This window comes from Mugil cephalus, chromosome 4 (genome assembly GCF_022458985.1).
Source record: "Mugil cephalus isolate CIBA_MC_2020 chromosome 4, CIBA_Mcephalus_1.1, whole genome shotgun sequence".
Classification (NCBI taxonomy): Eukaryota; Metazoa; Chordata; class Actinopteri; order Mugiliformes; family Mugilidae; genus Mugil; species Mugil cephalus.
The window spans coordinates 10,340,355-10,363,016 of NC_061773.1; the positions used below are offsets into that span (position 1 = coordinate 10,340,355).

The 22,662-nt window shown below is 42.1% G+C and overlaps 2 protein-coding genes across 5 annotated transcripts; one reads left to right on the forward strand and one right to left on the reverse strand.

Annotated features, from left to right (window-relative positions):
* Positions 1-541: 541 nt before the first annotated feature.
* On the reverse strand, positions 542-6,154 carry tbc1d20 (TBC1 domain family, member 20). Of its 3 annotated transcripts, none has more exons than XM_047583001.1 (8): positions 5,689-6,154; positions 5,293-5,490; positions 5,077-5,157; positions 4,117-4,303; positions 3,870-3,971; positions 3,317-3,458; positions 2,817-2,995; positions 542-2,651 (listed from the first exon to the last, which is right to left on the reverse strand). In XM_047583001.1, the coding sequence occupies exons 1-8, from the start codon at positions 5,783-5,785 to the stop codon at positions 2,387-2,389; spliced, it is 1,251 nt and encodes a 416-aa protein (XP_047438957.1). In that variant the 5' UTR covers positions 5,786-6,154; the 3' UTR covers positions 542-2,386. The 3 variants fall into 3 exon arrangements, with proteins under 3 accessions (XP_047438957.1, XP_047438958.1, XP_047438959.1); XM_047583002.1 differs by having other exon boundaries at positions 5,293-5,478; positions 5,686-6,154; XM_047583003.1 differs by having other exon boundaries at positions 5,293-5,478; positions 5,689-6,153.
* A 546-nt stretch (positions 6,155-6,700) lies between these two features.
* znfx1 (zinc finger, NFX1-type containing 1) lies at positions 6,701-21,585 on the forward strand. 2 transcript variants are annotated; one of them, XM_047584042.1, is made up of 19 exons: positions 6,701-6,988; positions 7,732-7,780; positions 7,870-8,780; positions 8,901-9,135; positions 9,247-9,599; positions 9,759-9,938; positions 10,614-10,720; positions 12,317-12,555; positions 12,664-12,795; positions 12,998-13,146; positions 13,314-13,457; positions 13,560-13,677; positions 14,437-14,666; positions 15,000-15,139; positions 15,639-15,771; positions 16,342-16,509; positions 17,933-18,043; positions 18,189-18,284; positions 18,528-21,585. In XM_047584042.1, the coding sequence occupies exons 2-19, from the start codon at positions 7,735-7,737 to the stop codon at positions 20,976-20,978; spliced, it is 5,943 nt and encodes a 1,980-aa protein (XP_047439998.1). In that variant the 5' UTR covers positions 6,701-6,988; positions 7,732-7,734; the 3' UTR covers positions 20,979-21,585. The 2 variants fall into 2 exon arrangements, with proteins under 2 accessions (XP_047439998.1, XP_047439999.1); XM_047584043.1 differs by lacking the exons at positions 6,701-6,988; positions 7,732-7,780 and having other exon boundaries at positions 8,197-8,780; positions 14,434-14,666.
* The last annotated feature ends 1,077 nt before the right edge of the window (positions 21,586-22,662 follow it).

Here is a 22,662-nt window from a genome sequence, read left to right on the forward strand (position 1 = left end):
GTATGAAATGTGAAATCAAAAGGTTCTTATTGTTGTGCCTTTAAACTGAGAATAAAAATAGTTCATGTTTGAAAAGCAAAAAGACTTGCTTTGACCGTCTTGTACAGGTTCACTGTCACGTTAGGCGTCACTGACTGCTTTTCTGCTGTGAAAAGAGCTGACATTAAAACATGCACCAATCAAGCATAACATTATGACCACCTTCCTAATATTCTATCCTAATATTGTGCAGGTCTCTCTTAGCTGCTGCCATCAAGGAGTGTCATTGATATGGGGTGGGTGGTAGCCAACATATCCAACATCAATACGAATGCCAGTTCCAAAAGTTTTCCAGCAGAACATTGGATTGTCACGAGATGGTCAATGTCATTTACTTCTCCTATCAGTGGTTTTCATGTTGTGGCTGATTAGTGTATATTAAAAAATAAACTGCTAAATGAAAACTGGGGCTGAGGAAGTCCACTTCAGTCCAGCTAAGCCTGTTAAAGTATGGTTTAAGATGACTAACCAAGTTAGTTCATGTTAAAACATTATTCAAACATTTACATACAACATTATCACTCTAGTTTATTAGCATTTTCCTGTACAACTTTACATTAGTATGACAGTTTCATTGTAACAAAATAAACAAAGGCAGATAAATCATTTAGTGCAATGAAAATAAATTTATACCACTGAGTGCAGGTATGTGGTGCATTACAATACTTTTGACGGCCTATTTGTCTCAGGAGCGTAAGGGTGCCCTTGGACTTGAGTAGATCCTTCACCTGTTCAGTCAGTACTTCACTACAAGGCCAATAAACCAATCAACCATAATACAGCAAAGGATGCAGAGTGTTTAGGTCTCGGTATATGGTGGCAAAAAGGGCGTCTTAGCGTCACTTCATGTCCAGTGAGACGTTTTCACTTCAGTACTTGTGAATATTTATGCAAAACAAGACATCACATCCAAATATGCCGTGTTAGAATGAAGCTCTCTGACAAACTATTTACTATGTATTTTGCTTTAAGACTGAGTGCCAAACAACTGAAACATACATTATCCCCTATTTAAGCATGTGGTTAAATAAAAAAAAGACACTGAAACGAGCTGGACTGTCATGTAGCTGCGAATGCTGCCCATTCTACTGTCAAAACACACCATTTCTTGTAGCTGGTTTATGTTGAATGGAAGCTTAAGTTAAAAATAAAAATCTTAAACAGCACTTAACTGGAGGCGCAGGCGCTTTTTCTGGAGAAAGAAAAACATGTATCAAGTTTCTAATGCAGTCAGTGCAAATTAGGTCCCAGACCGTGCCAATCTGAAGACTTATTTTGCCTGTCCCATTTCTGATATTTTCTCTAACCAGGCATTAAGTGAAAGAACATGTTGCGCAACTATACGGACATATCTGATCATCTGCGCAGTCACAGGAAATGTAAACTAGTCATTCGGGGAAACATTTCCATGGTTGTCCAACTTAACTTTTGGAAAGCTCACAATAAAACATTTTGACACGGTTTACTTCCTGGACTGTGAAAGCTGTACTGTTGGGTCTCCAGATTAACTTTTAGAGATACAATTTTTTTTTTTTTTTGTCTCAATTATGCTACATAAATTTACCATGACTGCAGTAACACCAATTGTGTTTCATCACTTGGTCATTACAGATAAGTTTAGCTAACCCGAGGTATCAGCCCAAAGTAAACTGTGCCTTAAAAAGTGACTATGGAGCTGCAAGGCAGTTGCATTTTAAAGTTACTCAAGTCCAACAATCTACTTCTCCTGGACTGAAAAGCCTACTTCAAACAACTTAAAAAAATGACATCAAAACAAGAAAATGGTGATCCTAAAAGTGCCTACGCGTTCGATGCATACCTTGAGATAAGCAAACAGTAAATAATACTAAGAGAGGATTAGAATCCTCTGTTTGGTCTCAGTCTGGGTATCAAATAGATATCAATTGTGTTGTGACCACACATTTACACGCACACACATCCACATTCACTCCAGCTCTCTAAATTGGCAGCAGTAGTGAGTTCACCAAGCTTTTAGCTTTAATCTCAGGGAGCGCAATATCAGATTATTCTTATACGAAATATAAATAAACTTTTATTATGACACCATTAATAAGAGTTCTTTGTTATAACAAGGAGGATCCTTCAATGCAGAACACCAGCAGCTGTTGATCTTGTGAACACTAATCAGGGATCATTGAAAGGGCCTTAGCAGCCATTGTAGAGTAGGGTGTTTAGGCACATCCTAGCACTCTGGTTCAGCAGTATTTTCCAGACAGTGTTACAGACTCCACAGTTTGTGGTTTGATAGTAAAGGTTCCTGGAACAAGTCCCCACCAGTTCAGTCAAGCATAGATAAGGTGGAGTGTAGTGGTGAAACAAAAATGGTTCATGGAAATAAGTCCAGTTTTGGGGCCCACTCCAGGGCAGTATTGACCACAGCGAGAGCGGCTGCTCCTAAAGCCACCGTCAGTCCCATAACTGCTAAACGAACAAACCGTCGCGCCACTGAAGGTTGAGCCACCGTCACTACAGAGCTGACTGCGGAGCTCTCCATTGCAGCTTCTTTTTGTCTGCGTCGGCGACGGAGAACTGAGTCTGGCCGTTGTTGGGTGGACGCGAGGTCGAAGTCCTTAAAGGTAGAGGCCGCCGTGCTTGTGAGGTCAAAGGAAAGACACAGAGACCAAGAGAGATGAGACATGAAAGAGTCTACATAAGAACCACGAGTAATTAGTTACTGAAAAGTAGAAAAAAATTAAATGTATACTATATTATTTTATATAACAAGTGATATGTGTCCTACCGCAGGACAAAAGTACCTTTCATGTGAAGCAGCCTCTCTAGCCAATTCAGAGGGAGGAAACTGGACAAAGAGGTCTCCTGCTCGGCTTATGAGCGTCTCATAGGGCAGGTCTTGGGGAATCTGAGAGAGCAGGTGATGAACCATGGCCATGTCACATTCACACTCCAACACCTCTTCTTCTCTGTACAGCACGATCTGCAATGAATATCACACAGGCATGTGACATTTACGAAGTGCCACGCTAGTAAGGGCTGACACAGTAAACTGACATAACCAGGGTCAGCTATACAATCCCTAGCTGATACCATACATAACTGCAGTGACCTTATTATAAAGGGATTGGTCTATTTATTGGACGTGTATCAAGAAAGAAAATCAATAATCAACTACAACCTTTACACATCCACAAGGCATGGCCTGTGACTCACAGAAGACAGATGAAGATCATACAAGGAAATGTTTAACTTATTAAAAAATGTCTCAGTACACCGGGCGCGGTGAATCCAAGAAACTCACCACAGCAGCAAAGTAGATGGGCATCAATGGATGGCATGCCAGGAAGAAGTCATACAACCGTACAACATGGCGGAAGTCTGACAGCACGTGGCCGAACCAGGTGATAAGCCAGCTGAGAGCAAAGACTGTACCCACCTCAGCCCTTAAAATCAATGCACGACAGATAATGAGATCGACTTATACTCACACATAAAACAGTTGATGAATAAAGACTCTACAAGACACCTTTTGAGTGGAGCATGTTGAGTTTTATCATTGACCTAAGCTGACAAAAACTTGGAAAAAGATACTAACCTTGTAAAGGATGATGATTAAATAAATATTAGTATTGTTGGGGGTTTATTTACATGACAACACAAAGCTGTGTGCGTGTAATGATAAAATCTAGCACATGCATGCCTTGTGTCTTGTTAAGTTGCCATGCTTGTATTATACTGTATGTTTTCACAAAATTAGACCAGATACTTGTAGAATTATATTTCTTAACCATATGCCAAACTCTATTGGATATGAATTAAACATTAGACAGACATTAATGCCTGTTGTTTCTTACTGTTGCATGAAGTCATGCACCTCAGGGTTGACCCTTTCAATGATGGGCATCAGGTAGTTAAGAATGTGTTTTGTGTTGTCCATGGTGGGATCCATAAAGTCCCTAGGGAAGGGATAAAACGAAGAGCACACTGTGAAGGCTTCTTCAAAGCACGAAGTAATAAGAACACACTGCACACAAAGAACATAAAAAGTAGGTTACAGAATAAAGAACTTGCTGCAGACTCATTTATTTCTCTGGTAGGTACCTGAGGTGATGCGTGGAGAGCTTCTCCACTAGAGCAGTTGCTAGGCGCTCTCCCAGGACCAATAAAAAGGTGACAACTATGTCATGGTATCCTTGGTAGTAGTGCAGCTGGGGATTACGTTTCAGGACTCTGAGGATGATGTCGATGAGCTCTTCCTGAAGACCCTCTCTCTGCTCATCCGGCATACCTGTAAAGGTCCACCTACAGCTGTTACCTTATACAGGCTTTGGGTATGCCACTATTTCAGTGGCCCCATTAACATAAAATTTTCATGAGATGCACAAAAATACTTCATATATATCTTGATGAACTGCTGCTAGTTTTCTGCAACAACCCACTGAGCTCCTCACTTGTCGAAGCATCCATGTTGTTATCGTCACATGACCAATGACTAGTCGACATGATGCATAGAGCATGATGCTTAGTAACATGGCACAGAGTTTCTAACCCCTCCAATAGACACACCAAGATAATTATACAATTCTACTCTGAAGGAAAACATTTTGGCTTCCACTTCATCACTGACAGTTGACACATTTTGGCACAGATCAAACATCACCAAACTTGCACCTCATAGAACCTCCACTGTGCAGAAATCTTTCCTTTTATCATATTTTTATTTATTGTTGGTGAAATTCCTCATGAGTATAGTCTTATTTTAAAAGATCTTACTTTATGAATCTGAGTATTAGTTCTAGGAGCACAAACAGGCAGAGATTTCAGTAGCAGAGTAGGAGATGTAACCGTACAGAGCTCGTGTTGATTGAAAGTAGTTGCAGAGGTACTTTCACGTTCCACTACTTTTTTCAATGAATGACATGCTTCTAGTAGGCGGTAGTGGACTAAACTGCATTATATTGAGCAGGATAAAATGTGTAAGCTTTTTAAAAGCAGTATGTATGGCTGAGGTGTGAGATTGGACTGCATTTCACTGTTTGATCAGGAATGGGTTTTACTTACCAGGTGGGAACCTCCGCAGAGAGCGTTGGACATCCAGCAACACCTGGTTGAAGTCCTTGTTGTTTTCCCGCTCTACTGTTTCTGCATAAGACATACATACTCTTATCAGTAACCACAGTAAATAACAGTGCTTACATCTGCTAATGCTCCCATGCACAGAACGAAAGGGGCACGCAGATAGTCATACTTGCACAGTTTGTGTAACTAATATGGTACCTGGCTCTTGATCCAAAAGGTGAGGGGGGACGTTGAGGAGCCTGGGCCAGACCTGACATCGTATTTCATCAGTCAGCAGTCCTCCTTCACTGATAGCCATCCTCCTCAGGGCTGCTACATCCACTGGACTAACACTGAGGGCCTGCGTGATGTCTGCAATCTTCCTCTTGCGTCTCGTCTCAGAGTCTGAGACAGAAACTAGTGGTTATTAGTTGTTGACTTTTGCCCCACAAACAACAATTTTACACGCAGCTAATACATTCGTGGACGCCAGAAATGATGAGACATTAAAACAATCTGGAGACTGTTTTTACGGCTTACGTCTCCATATCATAAGATACAGTCTGGACTGAGAACAGCTGACTTTACGTGACACGTTTATTTAGCCACCGCTACCTTGTTTTCCATTCACCGGTGACGGTACACCCACACTCCCAGACCTCTGCATTCTTTCTCCTCTTCTCGGTGTGTTTTCGTTAGACGACATTGTCATTGTTTTCCATCCTCCTCAGTTCGGCTCAGCTCGGTTTAGCCCGTAGTGGCTGCCAACTGATAGCTAGCTTGCTGTGTGATTAGCTAGGCCAGCCCCATACGGTTAGTTTATTAGCTATGAGGTGTTAGCTAGTTACCAAGCTAACACGGCGCTGCTCCGGGTCCCAAACGGCTATTTTCAGCAGCACCGCCATAGCTGTGTGGACCACTGACAAAGCGAGTAAAAAAGAAAAGAAACGAAAATGAAACACCCCAGAGTAGTAATATGTTCAGTCGGAGGAAACGGCTACATGTTTACATTGGCGGAAGCCATAGCGGAAACGTCCAAGGCTATATCTGCATTAGCTAGCGTCCCTCCCTTAGTGGTGACGTAGGCTCAAGACGACCATAGATATCTATGAAGCCGACGAGAGGAGGCGCCTTACGGTGAATAATAATAATAATAATAATAATAATAATAATAATAATAATAATAATAATAATAATAATAATAATAGAATTAGAAGTATTATTGGCTTAGTGGTTGTCTGACATAGGTGTGTCTAGCCCATTTACCGAGGGAGGGCATAGTTTAAACCTAACCCAATACAAATGCTGTCACAAATATTAAAATGTTGTTATTGCTGTTACTGCCTTAATGGCTATTATTAATAGCTGTTAGAATATCAATTCCACTACACTACAGTTTAATCCGTGAGCTATAATATAGCTTTCTATTATCCACATTAGTTGTAGGGTAGCCTTTGACAACAACTGGGAGGCCCAGATAACCCATTAAGATTGACTGTCTTAATAATCCATTGTTAAATATACTATTCTGACAAACGTTATTGGAACACTGCAATATTAAATAAATAAAATGACACATTGTAGATCTACTGTATTTGACTGACAGCCGTGGCACTATATGCCTAGATATACTGTAAATGACATCGTTATAGCTACGAGAAATAATTATTGTCAGTAATTCATGTGCATGACTCTACATGCCCCGTTGAACTTCCCTTCAGAACCGTCTCCGTTGTTATTCTGATGAAACGAAAACGAAAATGACTAAGCATATAAAAGGCAGCCTCCTGAACTGAACAGTCAGAGTGTCTGTGAGAAGCAGGAAGACAGTCTGGACACTCATCGAGGCAATAGATGCCATACATGACGGCCCACGCTTGACACGCAAATATTATGTCAAAGGAATTCCAACCATGTAAGTTATGTCTTCTTCTTCCTTCTCTCTTTCGTTGTTGTTGTTTTTTGTTTTTTTATGTAAGAAAGAAACCGACTGAATTGCAGCTAAAGTAACATGAGAGGAGAATTAGTAAAGAATATATGATATCAGATAAGAAGTATCAATAAAAGACATCGTGTACCTAACATTAAAGCTTGCTGGGTAAGTATAAAGATCCATTGGTTATTTAGTTCAGCAGCAGTTATCAAGATACCCTCTGGTGAGGATGATTCATTCGTTTCCAGTGAAAAGAAACCTATAGTGGCGGACAAGGCTGCCAGTGGAGGGCGCCCATTCACCTATGTTAAGTCGCCGCAATTTGAACTGGAGCACACTCCGGAAAAGCAAGGGAAAAAACATTACAAGTAAAGATGTCTCAGAATAACGTCTCTCTACTAATCTCCACATTCAATGTCATTCACAGTACCCTTTTACCCTTCGCAATGAAAAGCTAAGAAAGTTTAATGGTTGTTTTGATCTCCTTGATTTCCCTCCTATGATGAGTGACCTTGGAGATTGTATTGTCCATACACATTATTGAAAGGGCAGCCTGGGCACTGTGCATTATAGTGAAAGTAACCACTTATCATCATCCAGTGCCGTCTTATGCCATCATGTTTTTCTGGGCTTATGCATAAATCACACATTGCTCTCACTGATCACTATATTGTTTTATCTTGTGTTTCCTTTCATTCTCGCCACTCTACATTTCCATATACAAGAACATGGAACTACTCGCTTTAATAACAGGGAGAAGAGGAGCTGTTAATGGTAACTATACAATCAAACCAGCTCCTGCAGCACAACCCAGGTGATTATTTTTCAAACTCTCATGATATGAATGTTATATTTCCTCCCAGATGCTGATACTGGTCAAAATGAGAACGCATTGAGACATGGGAGGCGAGGAGGTACACATGGGGCTGATCAAGGCCAAAGGGAGGGAACAGACAGAGGAGGGGAAGGGCTGCGTGGGAGAGGCAGAGGAAGAAGAGGACAAGCAGGAGAGCGAGGAGGAGCAAGAGGAGCAGGAAGAGGAGGAAGGCCGGAGACAGGTGGAGGTGGAGGTGGAGGTGGAGGTGGAGGTGGAGGTGGAGGGGTGCGAGGGCGGAGAAGGGGAAGAGGAAGAGGAGGAGATCCAGGCAGGGGGGGCGAGAGAAATGCAGAAAGAGGAGGAGGACAGAGAGGGGGTTGGAGGGGTGGACATGGTGGGGAGGGTGCAGACAGGCAGATATTTGGAGTAGGAAGAGATCAAGAGCCAGATGGAAGACAAGGAGCGAGAATGGGGATGGCAGGAGTGGGCGGAAGGAGAGAAGGAGTTAGTGTGGACAGAGGAGAGGGTTGGAGGGATGAAAGAAGAGACGGTGTGAGACAAAGACAAGATAGAAATGGGGCGAGATCAAATTCTGCAGACACCGCTAGGGCACCACAGGGCCGTGGACTGGGCTATAAAGCACTGGAAGAACTCTCTGAAAAAGACCCGTCTACGGTCGCCATTACTCTCTCCTCAAACCCTGCCCTCAAGGATGTTCTGGGCGAGACAAACATGAGGCCGGATCTTATTGCACTCTTCTGCCTGGTGCTGAGCAAGGCCTTCAAATCACGTACTGACAGAGGCACCCTGCAGCACCTCGCTGGCATCATAAAAGATTCAGGGTTCTTCCGCACCATCCTGCCTCACTATGTGGGAAACATGGGGTCAGAGTCTAATCATGCCCGCAGACAACAGTACCCACGCCACCTGGAAAACATCCTGACCATTCTCTCACAGGTAAAGAAAGCAATGAATTAATAAAAGAGGCAATCACAAAATACACCGTTTAATGATAAATGAAGGGATACACAAACACGGTCATATCTTAACTAACTGTCCTCAATGTATACTTCTTAGGTGCTCAACACCTTCCCTGCAAGCTCTGTTCAGCCCGTGAGTTTGCTACTGATAATATTTCAAGCCTCCATCAACACCCTGAGGGCATCAGGTGTGGTCATACAGCCTGAAATGGAGGAATCCGCACAAAATCTTCAAGGCCTGATCAAGCACCTCCAGGAGAGATCCAGGGAGGGGACCCTGCGCTCAGACAAGGACACATATGCACTCCTAAACAGCGGTGTTGAGAATCCAGGTAAATGCATCCATTGAAATCATCACACTGTGCAGTTATTAGCTAGAAAATCATTTGTGAGTTGTGAACGTTGGCATAATGTGCCTGAAACTCTGTCTATTTTTAACCCAGACGAAGAAGATGTGCAAAATTTCAGGACTATACCGATTTACCCAACCCCTGAGGAGTTCCAGCAGGGCCACAGGCCGTTCCTTCGACCTAACCTCACCACCAAGCGTTACACGAACACCCACCTCTACCTTGATACACACTTCCGCTTGCTCAGAGAGGACTTTGTGCGGCCACTCCGTGAGGGGATTCAGCAGTTGCTCAGGAATCAAATGGACAGAGGAAGGACTGACAGTCCACTGAAGACGAAGCGCTTTGATGATATCCGAATATACTTTGACACAAAGATGATTGTGCCCAAGTGCACACCGACAGGCCTTGCTTACATAGCCCAGTTCGACATTCAGCCACTTAAGGTTAGCGTCTTAATGGATTTAGATATTTAGATATCCCAGCATAATTTAATGTCATTTACATGTTATTTAAATGCTATAAATAATACAATCAAGCACTTTAATATGTAAAGACATATGTTAACATGTAGATTAATGATGCTTCCTTCGTCTCTCTTTCAGTTTGTACGCTGGCAGAACTCCAAGAGACTGATCTACGGTTCTCTGGTCTGCCTGTCATATGACAATTTTGAGAGCTTCTTGTTTGCCACAGTGTCAGATCGAGACCCTAAATATCTGGAGAAAGGTCTAGTTCAGCTTACCTTTACAGATGAAAGCAGACTGAAGTTGGCCAGAATTCAGGTGAGGACGATACAACGTGTGTAATCAGATCCATGATGCCTGATTCCTTCCTCTCAAATGTCCAGTAGCTATTAAAGGAACAGACACCGATCAGGCGTAACATGATAACAACCTGTCTAATATTTGTGCCTCCAAAACAGTTGTGACACATAAGAGAATGGACATAGGCCTTCTGAGGGTGTCCTGTGGAATTTGGCAACAGAATGTTGTTAGTGGGATAGGCCCAGCAACCCCCCACGACCCTAGTGAGGATTAAGCAGTATGGAAGATGAGATGAGATGTTGTTAGTGGAGGCCTTTGGGTCCTATGGGTTTAGAAGAGGAATGCCATGTTTTTTGAGTTCCTAAATCGCTTTTGTGTGTGTGTCTGTGTCAGTCTGCATCCTGGGGATGGCTCCTGCCGTCCAGGAGTGTCATTACTCTGGGGTGGGGGTGCCTGGTCTGGTCCATGTGGGTGGTACATATCTAAGTAACATCCACATGAATGCCAGGTCTAAAAGTGTCCCAGTAGAACATTGTATTTTCACAAGATGGTCAATATTGTTTGCTTCTCCTGTCAGTGGTTGTAATGTTGTGGCTGATCAGTGTATGCTGACTTGCCAATTTTGTAGATACCTTACAGTTACAGTGGTACTGTTTGAAATGGATATATAAAGTGCAAAACTTTATCTCACAGAAAGATCAGTCGTTCCTGATGGTTGAGACCACTGCCTACTTTGAGGCTTACCGGTACGTCCTAGAGGGGCTAAAAGAGCAGGAGGAGGATGACCTGCCTTTTCAGCGGTAAGAGCATGTGCCTATACATTGAAGGAGTTTCAGATTTTGCTGTCAAGGTCATTGTTGTTGTTTTTTAATGAAATCCAAACAAATGTTTTGGAAGGGGCACTTGGGGTAGCAGAGAATAAGTTAAAGAATAAACAGATCACGCTCCTTAATTGTCAGTTTTTAGAAGTTAATTATATCATCTTGCTTTTTCCCAAAGCTGTCATGTTTGGATGAACAAAAAATTTGATTATTATCTACACCTCCAGTGTCCTTCACAGACACTGAAACATAACGTATCATCATTTTTGACCGTCTGTCAACAGCATTCATCTCTTTCCCTAAGACATACACCATGGGAGTTAAAACTGTCCTGCATCATTTGTCATGATGTTTTTCTTGGTATGACAGTGTTGCTAAGTAAATAGTGCAGTCTAATCATCGTTTACCGTGGCAATTATTTTCTCGTAAATTCTATCAAATGTCCCTGCATCAACTGTGGGTATTTCGAGCTCAGTTTTAATGTCTCCCACAGTTTTACTATATTTTATATAACTACACACATGTTGCTTTTAAGCCTGATTTAAAGCAAATCAGTGTGACTTTTGGGGGAAAAAATAAGACCAAGGATCCATCCTACCTTGTATGAATCTTTTCCTCCATCCATTTTTATGCAATTATCCAAAGTTGGGTTGCTGTGGCGACAGGCGCATAGTATCCCAGATGTCCCTCTCCATAGCATAGCATAACTCGTGAGGAATCCCATGGTGTTCCTGGGCCAGTCGGGATATGTAATTTCTTCTGTGACTTCTGAATCCACTGCTCCCAGGTGGCCATGAGACATCGGGAGTCATACTCATCAGGTTCCCAAACTACCTCATTTGGCCACTTTTAGCGCAGGGGAGCAGCAGCTCCACTCTGAGCTCCCTCAGGATTTGCTCAGAATATCTTGAAGGCAGAGCCCAGTCACCCTAGAGAGGAAACCTTTTTTGGCAACTTCCATTCTCTGTGCCATACTTGCCATCAGTCACTACCCAAAGATCATGACCATAGGGACTATGGCTTGACATGGGGATTCCCTGGTAAACGTATTTTTTTGTCATACAGATACAGTGCCCTCATTGCTGTTGCTGCAGCTCCAAACTGCCTTTCCATCTCTCATTCACTCCTTTTGCTTGGGGCAGCAACTCCCTGCCCTGAACCTAGACAGAGAAATCCACTGTTTTCCTGCAAAGCACCATGGCCTCAGGCTTGGAGGTTCTGACTTTAATCTCAGCTGCTTCACACTGCAAACCGTCTCACTTAGTGTGTGCTGAACATCACAGTCTGACGAAGCCAACGGGTCCACATCATGTGAGATGTGATTTGAATGTTCCTGTATTGAACACCTTCATTTCCCTGACTGTGCCTTAAGATTCTGTCCATGAATAACATAAACAGGAATGGAGAGAAGCAGTCCTGGTGGAGTCCAACCTCCACCAGATATGTGCTTGGCTTAGTGTAGAGAATACGGATATACAGTAGCGCTCGCTTTGTTTATACAAATGCTAAACTGCTTTTATGTGTTTGTGATTGACAAAGTGGAAACCATTTAACAATCATCCACCATGCCTCCAGGTACATTGTTGAGTGCAACACAAATGTGCAGCCCCCAGCCTACCTGCAAGAAATGGATGACTATGACCTGTCATCCGTCGCTGACCCTGACTACAAGAACAGAATACCGCCCTTTCACAGCCTGAATGAAGAGGCCTGGCCAAGGATGGAAAAGCTGGGGCTGGATGAGTCTCAGATGAAAGCCTTCCAACTGGCCATCACAAAGGAGTTGGCCATCATACAGGGACCTCCTGGCACTGGTGAGAGGTTCAAGGGAGGACTTTATTTATTTGTTAATGTGTAAATGTACTTTACATATCTGTAAAAGGGCAAATGATCTCCCTAAACTACATTAATTCATTTCTCAGGAAAAACCTACGTTGGCCTAAAGATTGCTCAGGCTCTTTTGACCAATCAGGAACTCTGGACTAATGAAAGCGGAAAGGCTCAAATGCTGGTGGTGTGTTACACTAACCACGCCTTGGATCAGTTCCTTGAGGGTAAGCACTTTTGCCAGTTCATAGCATAGCAAATATCAATTCTTGGCGAATATATTTATGTTCTATAATGAACCACAGAAACATATGTGAAGTTAGAGTTTATTTTATTTATTTATTTTTTCACAGAAATTGACTATGTAATACAAATGTGCTTCCAGTTTTATGGAATGTAATGTGTATTTGATTTGACTCTGCATTTCAGGTATTCATAAATTTCAGGAAGAGGGCATTGTGAGAGTCGGAGGTCGCAGCAACAGTGAGATCCTGAAGCGTTTTAATCTAAGGGAGCTGACCCACTCAAGCAACTTCAGACGTACACTTCCGTCTTACCTGCGTTCAGCGTATAATGAGGTGAGGTCATGTTTCTTGACCTAAAGTGCGAATCTTAATGTCTCAAGTTGCCTTGCAAGTATTTCCGTTACGCATATATATATGTATGTATATTTCATGTTTACTCAGAATACAGTGCTGCAGTATATCACACACATTGTTATGGGATTTGTCTTCCCGCTGAATAGATTTACAAGGAGCTATGTCAGATGGAGAGGGAGATCCAGGCACAGAGCACAAGGCTGGAGTGTTCACTGAAAGGTGTATTGCGTGAAAGCTACTTATGTTCATGCATGTCAGACATACACTGGGACAGCCTGCAGGAACCACCGGTGAGTCCTTCCAACAAAGGAATACACCAGGCATATGTATTTCTGTGAAAATAAACAGAATGGAAGACAGTCCAAACTTAATGGTTGAAATTTGGTTTGTAGACACAGGATGGATTTGACATCTGGGGTAAGAAGAACCTCAGTCTGATGATGGAGTGGTTGGGTTTGGGCTCCACCGTCTTCCTGCAGAGGGAGACAGAGGATGCAAATAGAATGGAAGGTAAGCCTTTTATTGTAAGTGATGCTGCACTGTAACGGCGTGAGAGTGTTTAATAAATGCCTTCCAGAGCAGCTAAAACTGAAAAGCGACCATTAAAATCTAAGTTCAAGTAGGATTCTGTGTCGGAATAATCACAATATAATAGGGCACACAGTTCAGTTAGACAATTTCAGGAATTTAGGATTACATACATCCTCCAATAAATAGCACATATATAGTACATACGTTAAATTGAATGTACACCTGCTATCATAACATTATGACCACCTTCCTAATATTGTGTAGGTCTCCCTTGTGCCACCAAAACATTTGTGACTCATCAGAGAATGGACAGAGGATGTCCTGTGGTGTCTGACAACAGGATGTTGTTAGTGGGGGGGGGCTTTGGGTCCTGTGGGTTGAGGCATGTTTTTTGAGTTGTTCCTAAACAGTTTTTGTGTGTGTGCCTGTGTCGGGCTGCATTCTGCTGGGGATGGTTGTTCCCATCAAGGAGAGTCATTGCTATGGGGTGGGGGTGTCTGATCTGGTTTAGGTGGGTGGTTCATGTCTAAGCAACATCCACATGATGTCAGTGGTTTTAATGTTGTGGCTGATCGTTGCATAGCACTACTACTAACACATTATTTTGAACGTAGTCTGGCATTGTCTGTCCACTTACTCAGTCCCTGCTATCTTTCTGTTCCAAGTTGCCAGTAAATGTATTGTACTGGAACAATAACATAATCCACATACTGATTCGGTCAATTTGTTATATAGCAGCAGAGGAAGCAATGGAGCTGGAAGAAGAGGACTTCATTGAAATTGCAGAGGAGGCAGATCTGATCCAGGCAGAGCGGATTATTGACGACAACTGGAATCCCAGAGGTGGTAGAGATGGCAGAAAGAAGGGAGACATGGATGAAGCTGTGAGAGCAGTGGAGGAAATGATGCTGGCTATGAACCTGGATAAAGATGACATAAAGGCTGAGCAAAGCGAGAATGGATGGGAGGTAAGACGAATCCTCATGCAGAGACTCTAACAAGTATTTATGCAGTTCCTGTGAGGCTGGTGGTAGACGACTGAAGTTTGGTTTGCAACATATTTACATGCACATGTTATTAAAAGTGGTCTCTGTTTTCACCTTTTTGTTGCATTACTTAATATATTGGTATGCTAGTCACACCAACAGAAAAATCAACTGCTTTTTTAATCCACATACTTCCCCCAAACACCCTCTAGTGTTCATCTGTCACATGAAACTGACTGGAGCATCCTAATTCAATCATTGAAAAGCAAAAATGAACTGATGGTCTCAAGGTCAACCCTGTTGTGATTTATACAGATGCCACGGGACCAGAAGAAAAAGATGAAGAAGAACATCAGGAAAGAGCTGTGTAAAAGTTCAACCATGAGTGAAGAAGAGGAAGAGAACATCTTCGATTTGTGGTCACTCCCACTGCAAGACAGATGGAGACTCTATCGGTAGGCCTGCACGTGTCTTTCACTTTCCTACGTTCAACTCTACGCTTCCCTCGACTGCTTACATTTCTGTCGTTCTTCCATCGTCATTTGTATTCCTTCTGCTGCTTTTCTCCTCTCATCCCCTGGCGACCTATGTCTTGTAGTAGTAGTCTGCTCCCAGTGCGTATAATTAAGTCAACTAATCACCAGGAAAATGTATCCCAGAGGATTTTCTCACCACAGAGAGCCAAGACATAACTCCAGATCTTTATTACTGTGAAAACAAGACTGTAAGGACCCATGCATACATAGTCATAATTATCACTCAAACTAACAAATAGGGCAATTTCCTTCCAAGAGAGAGAGACAGTACATCTTGCTGTAATTGTTCTACCAAACTGTGATATCACCTTGGCATTATACTGCATTTTTTGACCTTGGCTCTCGCTCTCAAATAATCAGAGTCTTATTGCTTATCAGTATTTTACTAAACTACTAATAAATTACTCTGTTTCTGCAGATTGTGGGTGGCACGGTACAGGATAGAGCTTCGCACCAGGGCCCTCCAGTCTGAAGATGCCTATCAGAGAGCGGTGGACAGACTGGCCGATGTAAAACGCCAGGAGAGCCTCTGCCTCCTCAAGGAAGCCACGGTAACTGGAACTTTAAATAGCATTTTTTCCCCCACCCCCTGTTATGCAAAGCGGCGAATTATTTCTTTGACAATCCCAGCACTTGTGCAAATTTAACTGCAATATGACATTTTTTAAATGGTTGTAATTAGATAAATCACAAACCGTGTAAGGTTACAGAATGAATGTTGCTGGGCTAGAAAGTAATGAGAAGCTCCTGTGGGCATGTAGGCAAACTGAGGTTTCTAGGCAATTAGGAGAGACACCAGGACTGTGCTCACCCCAAACAAGTTCCCCTGTAAAAGCTACAGAGCCTGCCAGGTTTTCTTCCCACATTCCCAGTATTTTGACTATGAAGAGGAATGGACAGGTGTAGGAAAATGTTGGATCACCTGAAGTTATTTTCGCAAATGTTGAATCTTTCCTTTAATGACGGACAGTGAAACATGTAATGTAAATGTGCTTGTATTCGAATTAGCTTCTGACTACTCCTAAATGCAATGTTATAACTGATTTTCGAGAATGGAACAAACCGCAAATAGCTGAGGAAGTCTGTATCATGTGTAAATAATCACTTTCCCTGTCCATCAGGTCATTGGCATGACAACAACAGGAGCAGCCAAGTACCGCAAAGAGCTACAGGAAGTGCGTCCACGTCTGGTGGTTGTAGAAGAGGCCGCAGAGGTTCTTGAGGCACACACCATCACCACACTGACCAAAGCGTGCCAACACCTCATCCTCATTGGAGACCACCAGCAGGTAAAGGCAGACAAACAACTGTTTCCTGGACGTGTGTCTTATTAAACTCTGCATGGACAGTTCTGTACTGGTGTATTTTTAATAAGCCACTATCTTCTGAGTGAAATGACCCATTTACCCAGGTGAGCATGCCATGAGGGATTTTGTGAATTTGTTTTATCATTTTTGTGTGTCCTGAAGACAGACAGAAAAAACATAACTATTACAAGAGACAGAAGAAAGATAAGGCAGAAGTGATATGGTGTACATCAGTAGACTATATACTACATCTTGTCAGGGCCTGCCAAGGACATATGGCCAGGCAGCCTGTCTAGCAATCTGCACCATGCAATCACAACTACACACACTTCTATCACACAACATTCGCTCCTTTTCGTGCTGTGTAACGTCTGTCTGCTCTAAACTAATATTTGTTTGTGCTACATAGTTTATGCATGGCTTTATTCAAGCATTGGCCTGTATAAAAAACGCTGAATTCCTTACAGTGTCACTGAAAGTTGAAAATAATTTTACATAAAATACATTTCAAATAATTTTTGAGATTTTTATACATAATCAGATTAGTTTACAAGTAATTTACCTCTCTGCTGCGGGCTTCACTGTTTGAGACACATTGGTACAGTTTAATATGGCCAGACACATGTTGACTGAGGTGTGTTGACATCTAAAGTCTTATTTATGGACAGAAAAATAAAAAATAAGTCTAAAAACAAATCATTTAAGGTTTTCGGAGGTCACAAATCTCCGTCTATTTGTTTTACGTTTTCTAAAGAATTGATTTTGACTCAACAAAGCATTCCGAGCTTTGTTTTTGTGGAGCCTGATTGTGCGCATGTAATGGAGGTGGATGGATCACACTCTCCAAGTAAAATAAGCTTTGGCATTGTTGTGCTGTTCATTAATCACAAGTTTGGTGTTGAATTGAGCAGAACACAGCGCTTCACATTTATACTAGAATTTTTTTCTTGCCTCCCCCACACCCCTCCCACATACATATACAATCACACTCTGTCCTCTAGCTAAATTAGGTTTACACACATACGCACAAGTGCACACACACACAGTGTATTTGCATATATTGCATATTCCCATCAAGTCACCCCAAAAGACAACTTCATAGTAGACAATTTTTTTTATAGATTTTTTTTTCAATTTCAAACAGAGAAATGAACAAAAACATAAAAAATAAATAACAACAACAACACATAGAATAATATTAATGTCTACCAAGTTTGCTATATATATCATCAGATGTATGTGTCTAGGAAAGTCAAGTAAGGTTTATGAGTCAATGACTATAAGTCAATGACTATTTTGAGTTTCAGGTACAGATACAGTAAATGCATATCCTACGTTGTTATTTAAGAAAAGTTTAGAAAGGTAACTGAGCATGCACATGCTGAACATTTAATTTGTCTTTTAGCTGCGCCCCAGTGCCACAGTATATGACCTTGCTAAGAACTTCAACCTGGAGATGTCCATGTTTGAGAGGCTAGTGAAGATGAGACTGCCTTTTGTCAGGCTCAACTACCAGGTTTGTGTTTTGCCATATATAAATCTGTTCATCTTATTGCAAAATACGTCAATGAAAACATCTAGCCATATTTAGGTTATGTAATTAAGGACAAAGCTGAAACCATTAGACTTGACTTGAATCTGTGTTTGTGTTTGTTCTTCAGCATCGTATGAGACCAGATATTGCCCGTCTTCTGACCCCACACATTTACTCAGAACTAGAAAATCACCCCTCTGTGTTGGAGTACGAAAACATCAAGGTATATATTTTGTTTGCTCTCCTGCAAAGTTCCTATTATGCTTATTTAATACCAGTAAATATCTGTTTACTCAGTGGCATGGGGGAAATTTCTTTTTTGCGTAAGTCTGCATGGTCTAGATTTTTAAACACATTTTGAGTCTAGGTTGGCCCATGTTTACAAAGTTAACAACAGTGAATTCAAAGGCTTTGATAAATATTAAAGAATAACATAAAATATGTTCTATTAAATGCTATCCCGCAGGGCCTTAACACCAATCTATTCTTTGTGGAACACACCCACCCGGAAGAAGAGATCAAAGATGGAAGAAGCCATCAAAACCGTCATGAGGCAAATTTTGTGGTTGCTCTTTGTCGCTACCTTCTCTTCCAGGACTACAAACCAGAGCAAATTACCATACTCACGACCTATACTGGGCAACTTCATTGTCTGCGCAAACAAATGCCTGCCAGCGAGTTCTCAGGGGTCAAAGTGCATGTAGTGGACAAGTACCAGGGAGAAGAGAATGATATTGTTTTGCTCTCTTTGGTTCGTAGCAACCCACAGGGCAAAGTGGGTTTTTTGAACATTCCCAATCGTGTTTGTGTCGCCCTGTCACGGGCCAAGAAAGGCCTCTACTGTATTGGCAACAGCTCAATGCTGAGCAACGTCACTCTGTGGAGCAACATCCTCCACACCTTGAGGGAGAAGGACCAGGTTGGGAAGGCTTTGACCCTGTGTTGTCAAAATCATCCAGACCGACAAACACAAGTGTCTTGTGCTGAGGATTTCAAAAAAGCTCCTGAGGGGGGCTGCACCCAGCCTTGTCAGTTCCGTTTGGATTGTGGCCATGTTTGTGCAAGGGTTTGTCACCCATATGACCCAGAGCACAAGAAATATAAGTGTCTCAAGCCTTGTCAGAAGATTTTATGTAATGAGGGACACAGGTGCAATCTTGTGTGCCATAAAGAATGCCCAAAGAAATGTCCAGTGAAAGTGGAGAAGGTCATACCTCGGTGTCAGCACACACAAATGATTCCTTGCCACCAGGATCCGAAGACATTTGAATGTCAGGAGCCTTGCCAGGAGCTGCTCCCCTGTGGGCATCCATGTGATGCGGTCTGTGGACAACCATGCACCTGGAAGTGCAAGGTGAAGGTCACCATCAAACTTAAGTGTGGACACAGTCAGAAAGATTCTTGCTTTTACAAAACGGAGAACGAGGGGCCTGAATGTAAGACCCCATGTCGGCACCAGCTAAAATGTGGCCATGATTGTCGTGGTACATGTGGCAAGTGCTTTCAGGGTCGCTACCACTTCCCCTGCTCACACCAATGTGAACGTCTCCTGATTTGTTCTCACAAGTGCAGGGAACCTTGTACTCGTGGCTGCCCCCCTTGTCAGAGACCTTGTGAGAATTGCTGTGTCCACAGTAAATGCATGAAGCCATGCGGACAGCCCTGTGCTCCTTGCATTGAGCCCTGTGCTTGGCAGTGCCCACACCAACAATGCAGTAAGCTTTGCTATGAGCCATGCGACCGTCCACCATGCACCCAACCCTGTCCCAAGACTCTGGGTTGTGGCCACCCTTGCATAGGTCTGTGTGGAGACAAATGCCCAAGCAAATGTCGCATCTGTCAACATGATGAGGTCACCGAGATTTTCTTTGGGACTGAAGATGAGCCTGAAGCTTACTTTATACAGTTGGAAGACTGTAAGCATTTCATTGAATACACAGCAATGGACCAATACATGGGAGTGGGTGACAACCAAGCAGGTGATGGAGATCATCTGGCCATAAAACTAAAGGAATGTCCAAAGTGTCGAACTCCAATACGTAAGAATCTGCGATATGGATCTCACATCAACCGCAGTCTGGCCGAGATAGAGATGGTAAAGGAGAAGATAAATGGAAAAACGTCAGACATTGAAGAGCACAGAAACACTCTTCAAATTCAGTGGGAACAAAATCTTAGAAACCATGATATGTATGACCAAGCTGAGTATATGCAAATCAAGTTCAGACTGGAACGACCATACCTCATTGCAAATGATCTATGGGTCATAGAAAACAAGATGGATTTCCTGATAAGAGTTGCAAAGTTACTAAAGGTTGCAAAAGAAAAGATGCTATCGGCGCAGGGCTACTTGTTCAGGAAGAATATCGAACAGTTTGTGCGCTGGCTCAGTGACCACCACCAAAAATTCACTGACCAACAGGTCTTTGATTTGCAGAATGAACTAGAAAGATTGAAACTTCTGGCTCAACTCAATGTCCGTTGCTACACGGCAGAAAAGAGAGGACAAAGTGACAAAATTCATTCTGAGGCTCAACAAATCAGAGATGTTTTGGAAATGCCTGGCCAATTTGCTGACCAAGATCAACACAGTGTGAAAGAAGCCTTGAAGGAACTAGACAAAAAGCTTCCAGTCACAGGCTTGGGGATCAGTGACGAAGAGAGAAAGATGATAGTCTCAGCCATGAAAATGCCGCCTGGACACTGGAACAAATGTCCCAATGGGCACGTCTATGTTATTACGGAGTGTGGAGGCGCTATGGAAAGACGATCTTGCCCTGACTGTGGCGCAGTTATTGGTGGAGGAAACCATACACTTGCCAGCGGCAACCAAGTTGCCACAGAGATGGATGGGTCACTGCACACGGCTTGGTCTGAAGGGAATAACCTTCTAAACTTTGAAAATCTTGACTTGTAAACACCACCAAGAGAAGTCTACTGTTGTCCGTGCAGCTTTGACATCAAAAGGTTGTGGTTTTTATGACCACTTCGATTTATGCTGATCTATAAGGAGGATGTACAAAGATAGGTGTGGTAAAATGTAATTAAAAGAGTGTGACAGGTTCAAGGCTCTTAAGAGATGTATAGGGCAGAGGAATACTCTTGACACCACAATCTTCTTAAATGTACATGCATGAAATCAGTTATTGAAAGGATTGACTTGACTAGTTACAGTTATATCAATGATACTTTTTAACTTATATGAGATCACATGGAATTGACTTCTAAATCATGGATTTTTTTGCATGTTGTCTCTTAAATATAGTGAGTAGCGTTGTTTGAAAAATGCTGTGCTGCCAAAAACATGCGCCAAGGATCTATACTAAGCGGCTGCATAGGTGATGGATGATAGTGTTTAATGCTAAACTTGATGATTTACACTTGATTGATGACTTTAATCCTTTGTTATGTTCAAGACTCTTTTGAGGAATACCTGACCTGTATTTTAACAATAGGTGGCAGTAAAACACTGCAAAATGACAATGCAGTCTGCTCATAAAAGATTAAAGAATATCTGGACCTGCCAAATGCATTCATTCTGGTCTTTCTTTTAAATGTCGTCCCCCTATAAACATCCCACACAGCTCACACACACACACACACACACACACACACACACACACACACACACACACACACACACACACCATCATTTAAGAAATTCTTTCAGGAAGAGCTCCTCCTACACAGAAAAAGTGATCAACATATATTAATCGTCATACATAGATTTTTCTTGATTTTATTTTGCATAAATAAAAGAAGCAAAAGATTTTCTCCTTGTCTTTAAATAAAATTGGAATCCCCTCCATTCTCATGCTGTCGTAGACACACAAACGTACTGAACTCATACGAACAATAGTTAAACATTTTTGTCTGTGACAGGACATCATTGGCAGTGAAGACCAAAAAAAAAAAATTTTTTTAAAAAAACCTTGAAATAGCTACAATTCCTCTTCACTGCTATACAGAACTCACAGTTGCTTAGCTTTATTTAGGTGTATCATGACTGCTTGCATCACTTTATTACATGATGAATGTGTCCCTGTCACGAAACCAGCTCCAATGCAAACTGTGTTGTCTACAGGGAAAACGAGGGCAACAAAAAATGTGCTGTCAATGCAAGTGTTAAAACTGAGCAAACTTTAAAAGCTTTCAGTATTTATAGGATTCAAGCGCCAGGTTGAGACTGAGCTGGGCAAAAGTCGGCACTGCAGAAAAATGGTGATATCCTATAGGGCGGACTGTCTCATCTATCATGTCAGGTGGCCTTAAAGTATGTTATTGTTGGAGTTTGGGTTACTCTGCAATAAAAACTTCAAAGTTGACCGCCACCCCTTCCATATATTGTTAGGTGTTGTGATTATTTGGTAAAAGTGTAAAAAAGGATAATTCCCTTCAAAGGTGACATTCACTACTATTCCATCAAATTAAAAGAAAAAAAAATTGAGATGATTAAGACTTGAATTGACCAATCCTTATTGTAAGTAGTAAATGGCAGTCATGTGCAAAACAAAACAAAATCACTCTTTTATTAGTATCTCCGGTGTGTTTTGTACATTTTACAATAGCTCTTGCAGGTTAACAGTAATATGTGACCACAG

Coding starts and splice junctions, on each gene's coding strand:
- znfx1 (XM_047584042.1), top strand. CDS start 7,735: ATGGAACTACTCGCTTTAATAACAGGGAGAAGAGGAGCTGTTAATG. Junction 13,678..14,436: donor GGATGCAAATAGAATGGAAG/GTAAGCCTTTTA, acceptor GTTATATAGCAG/CAGAGGAAGCAATGGAGCTG. Junction 14,667..14,999: donor AAAGCGAGAATGGATGGGAG/GTAAGACGAATC, acceptor TGATTTATACAG/ATGCCACGGGACCAGAAGAA.
- tbc1d20 (XM_047583001.1), bottom strand. CDS start 5,785: ATGACAATGTCGTCTAACGAAAACACACCGAGAAGAGGAGAAAGAATG. Junction 4,304..5,076: donor TCTGCGGAGGTTCCCACCTG/GTAAGTAAAACC, acceptor GGACCTTTACAG/GTATGCCGGATGAGCAGAGA. Junction 3,459..3,869: donor GTGCATGACTTCATGCAACA/GTAAGAAACAAC, acceptor ATTGATTTTAAG/GGCTGAGGTGGGTACAGTCT.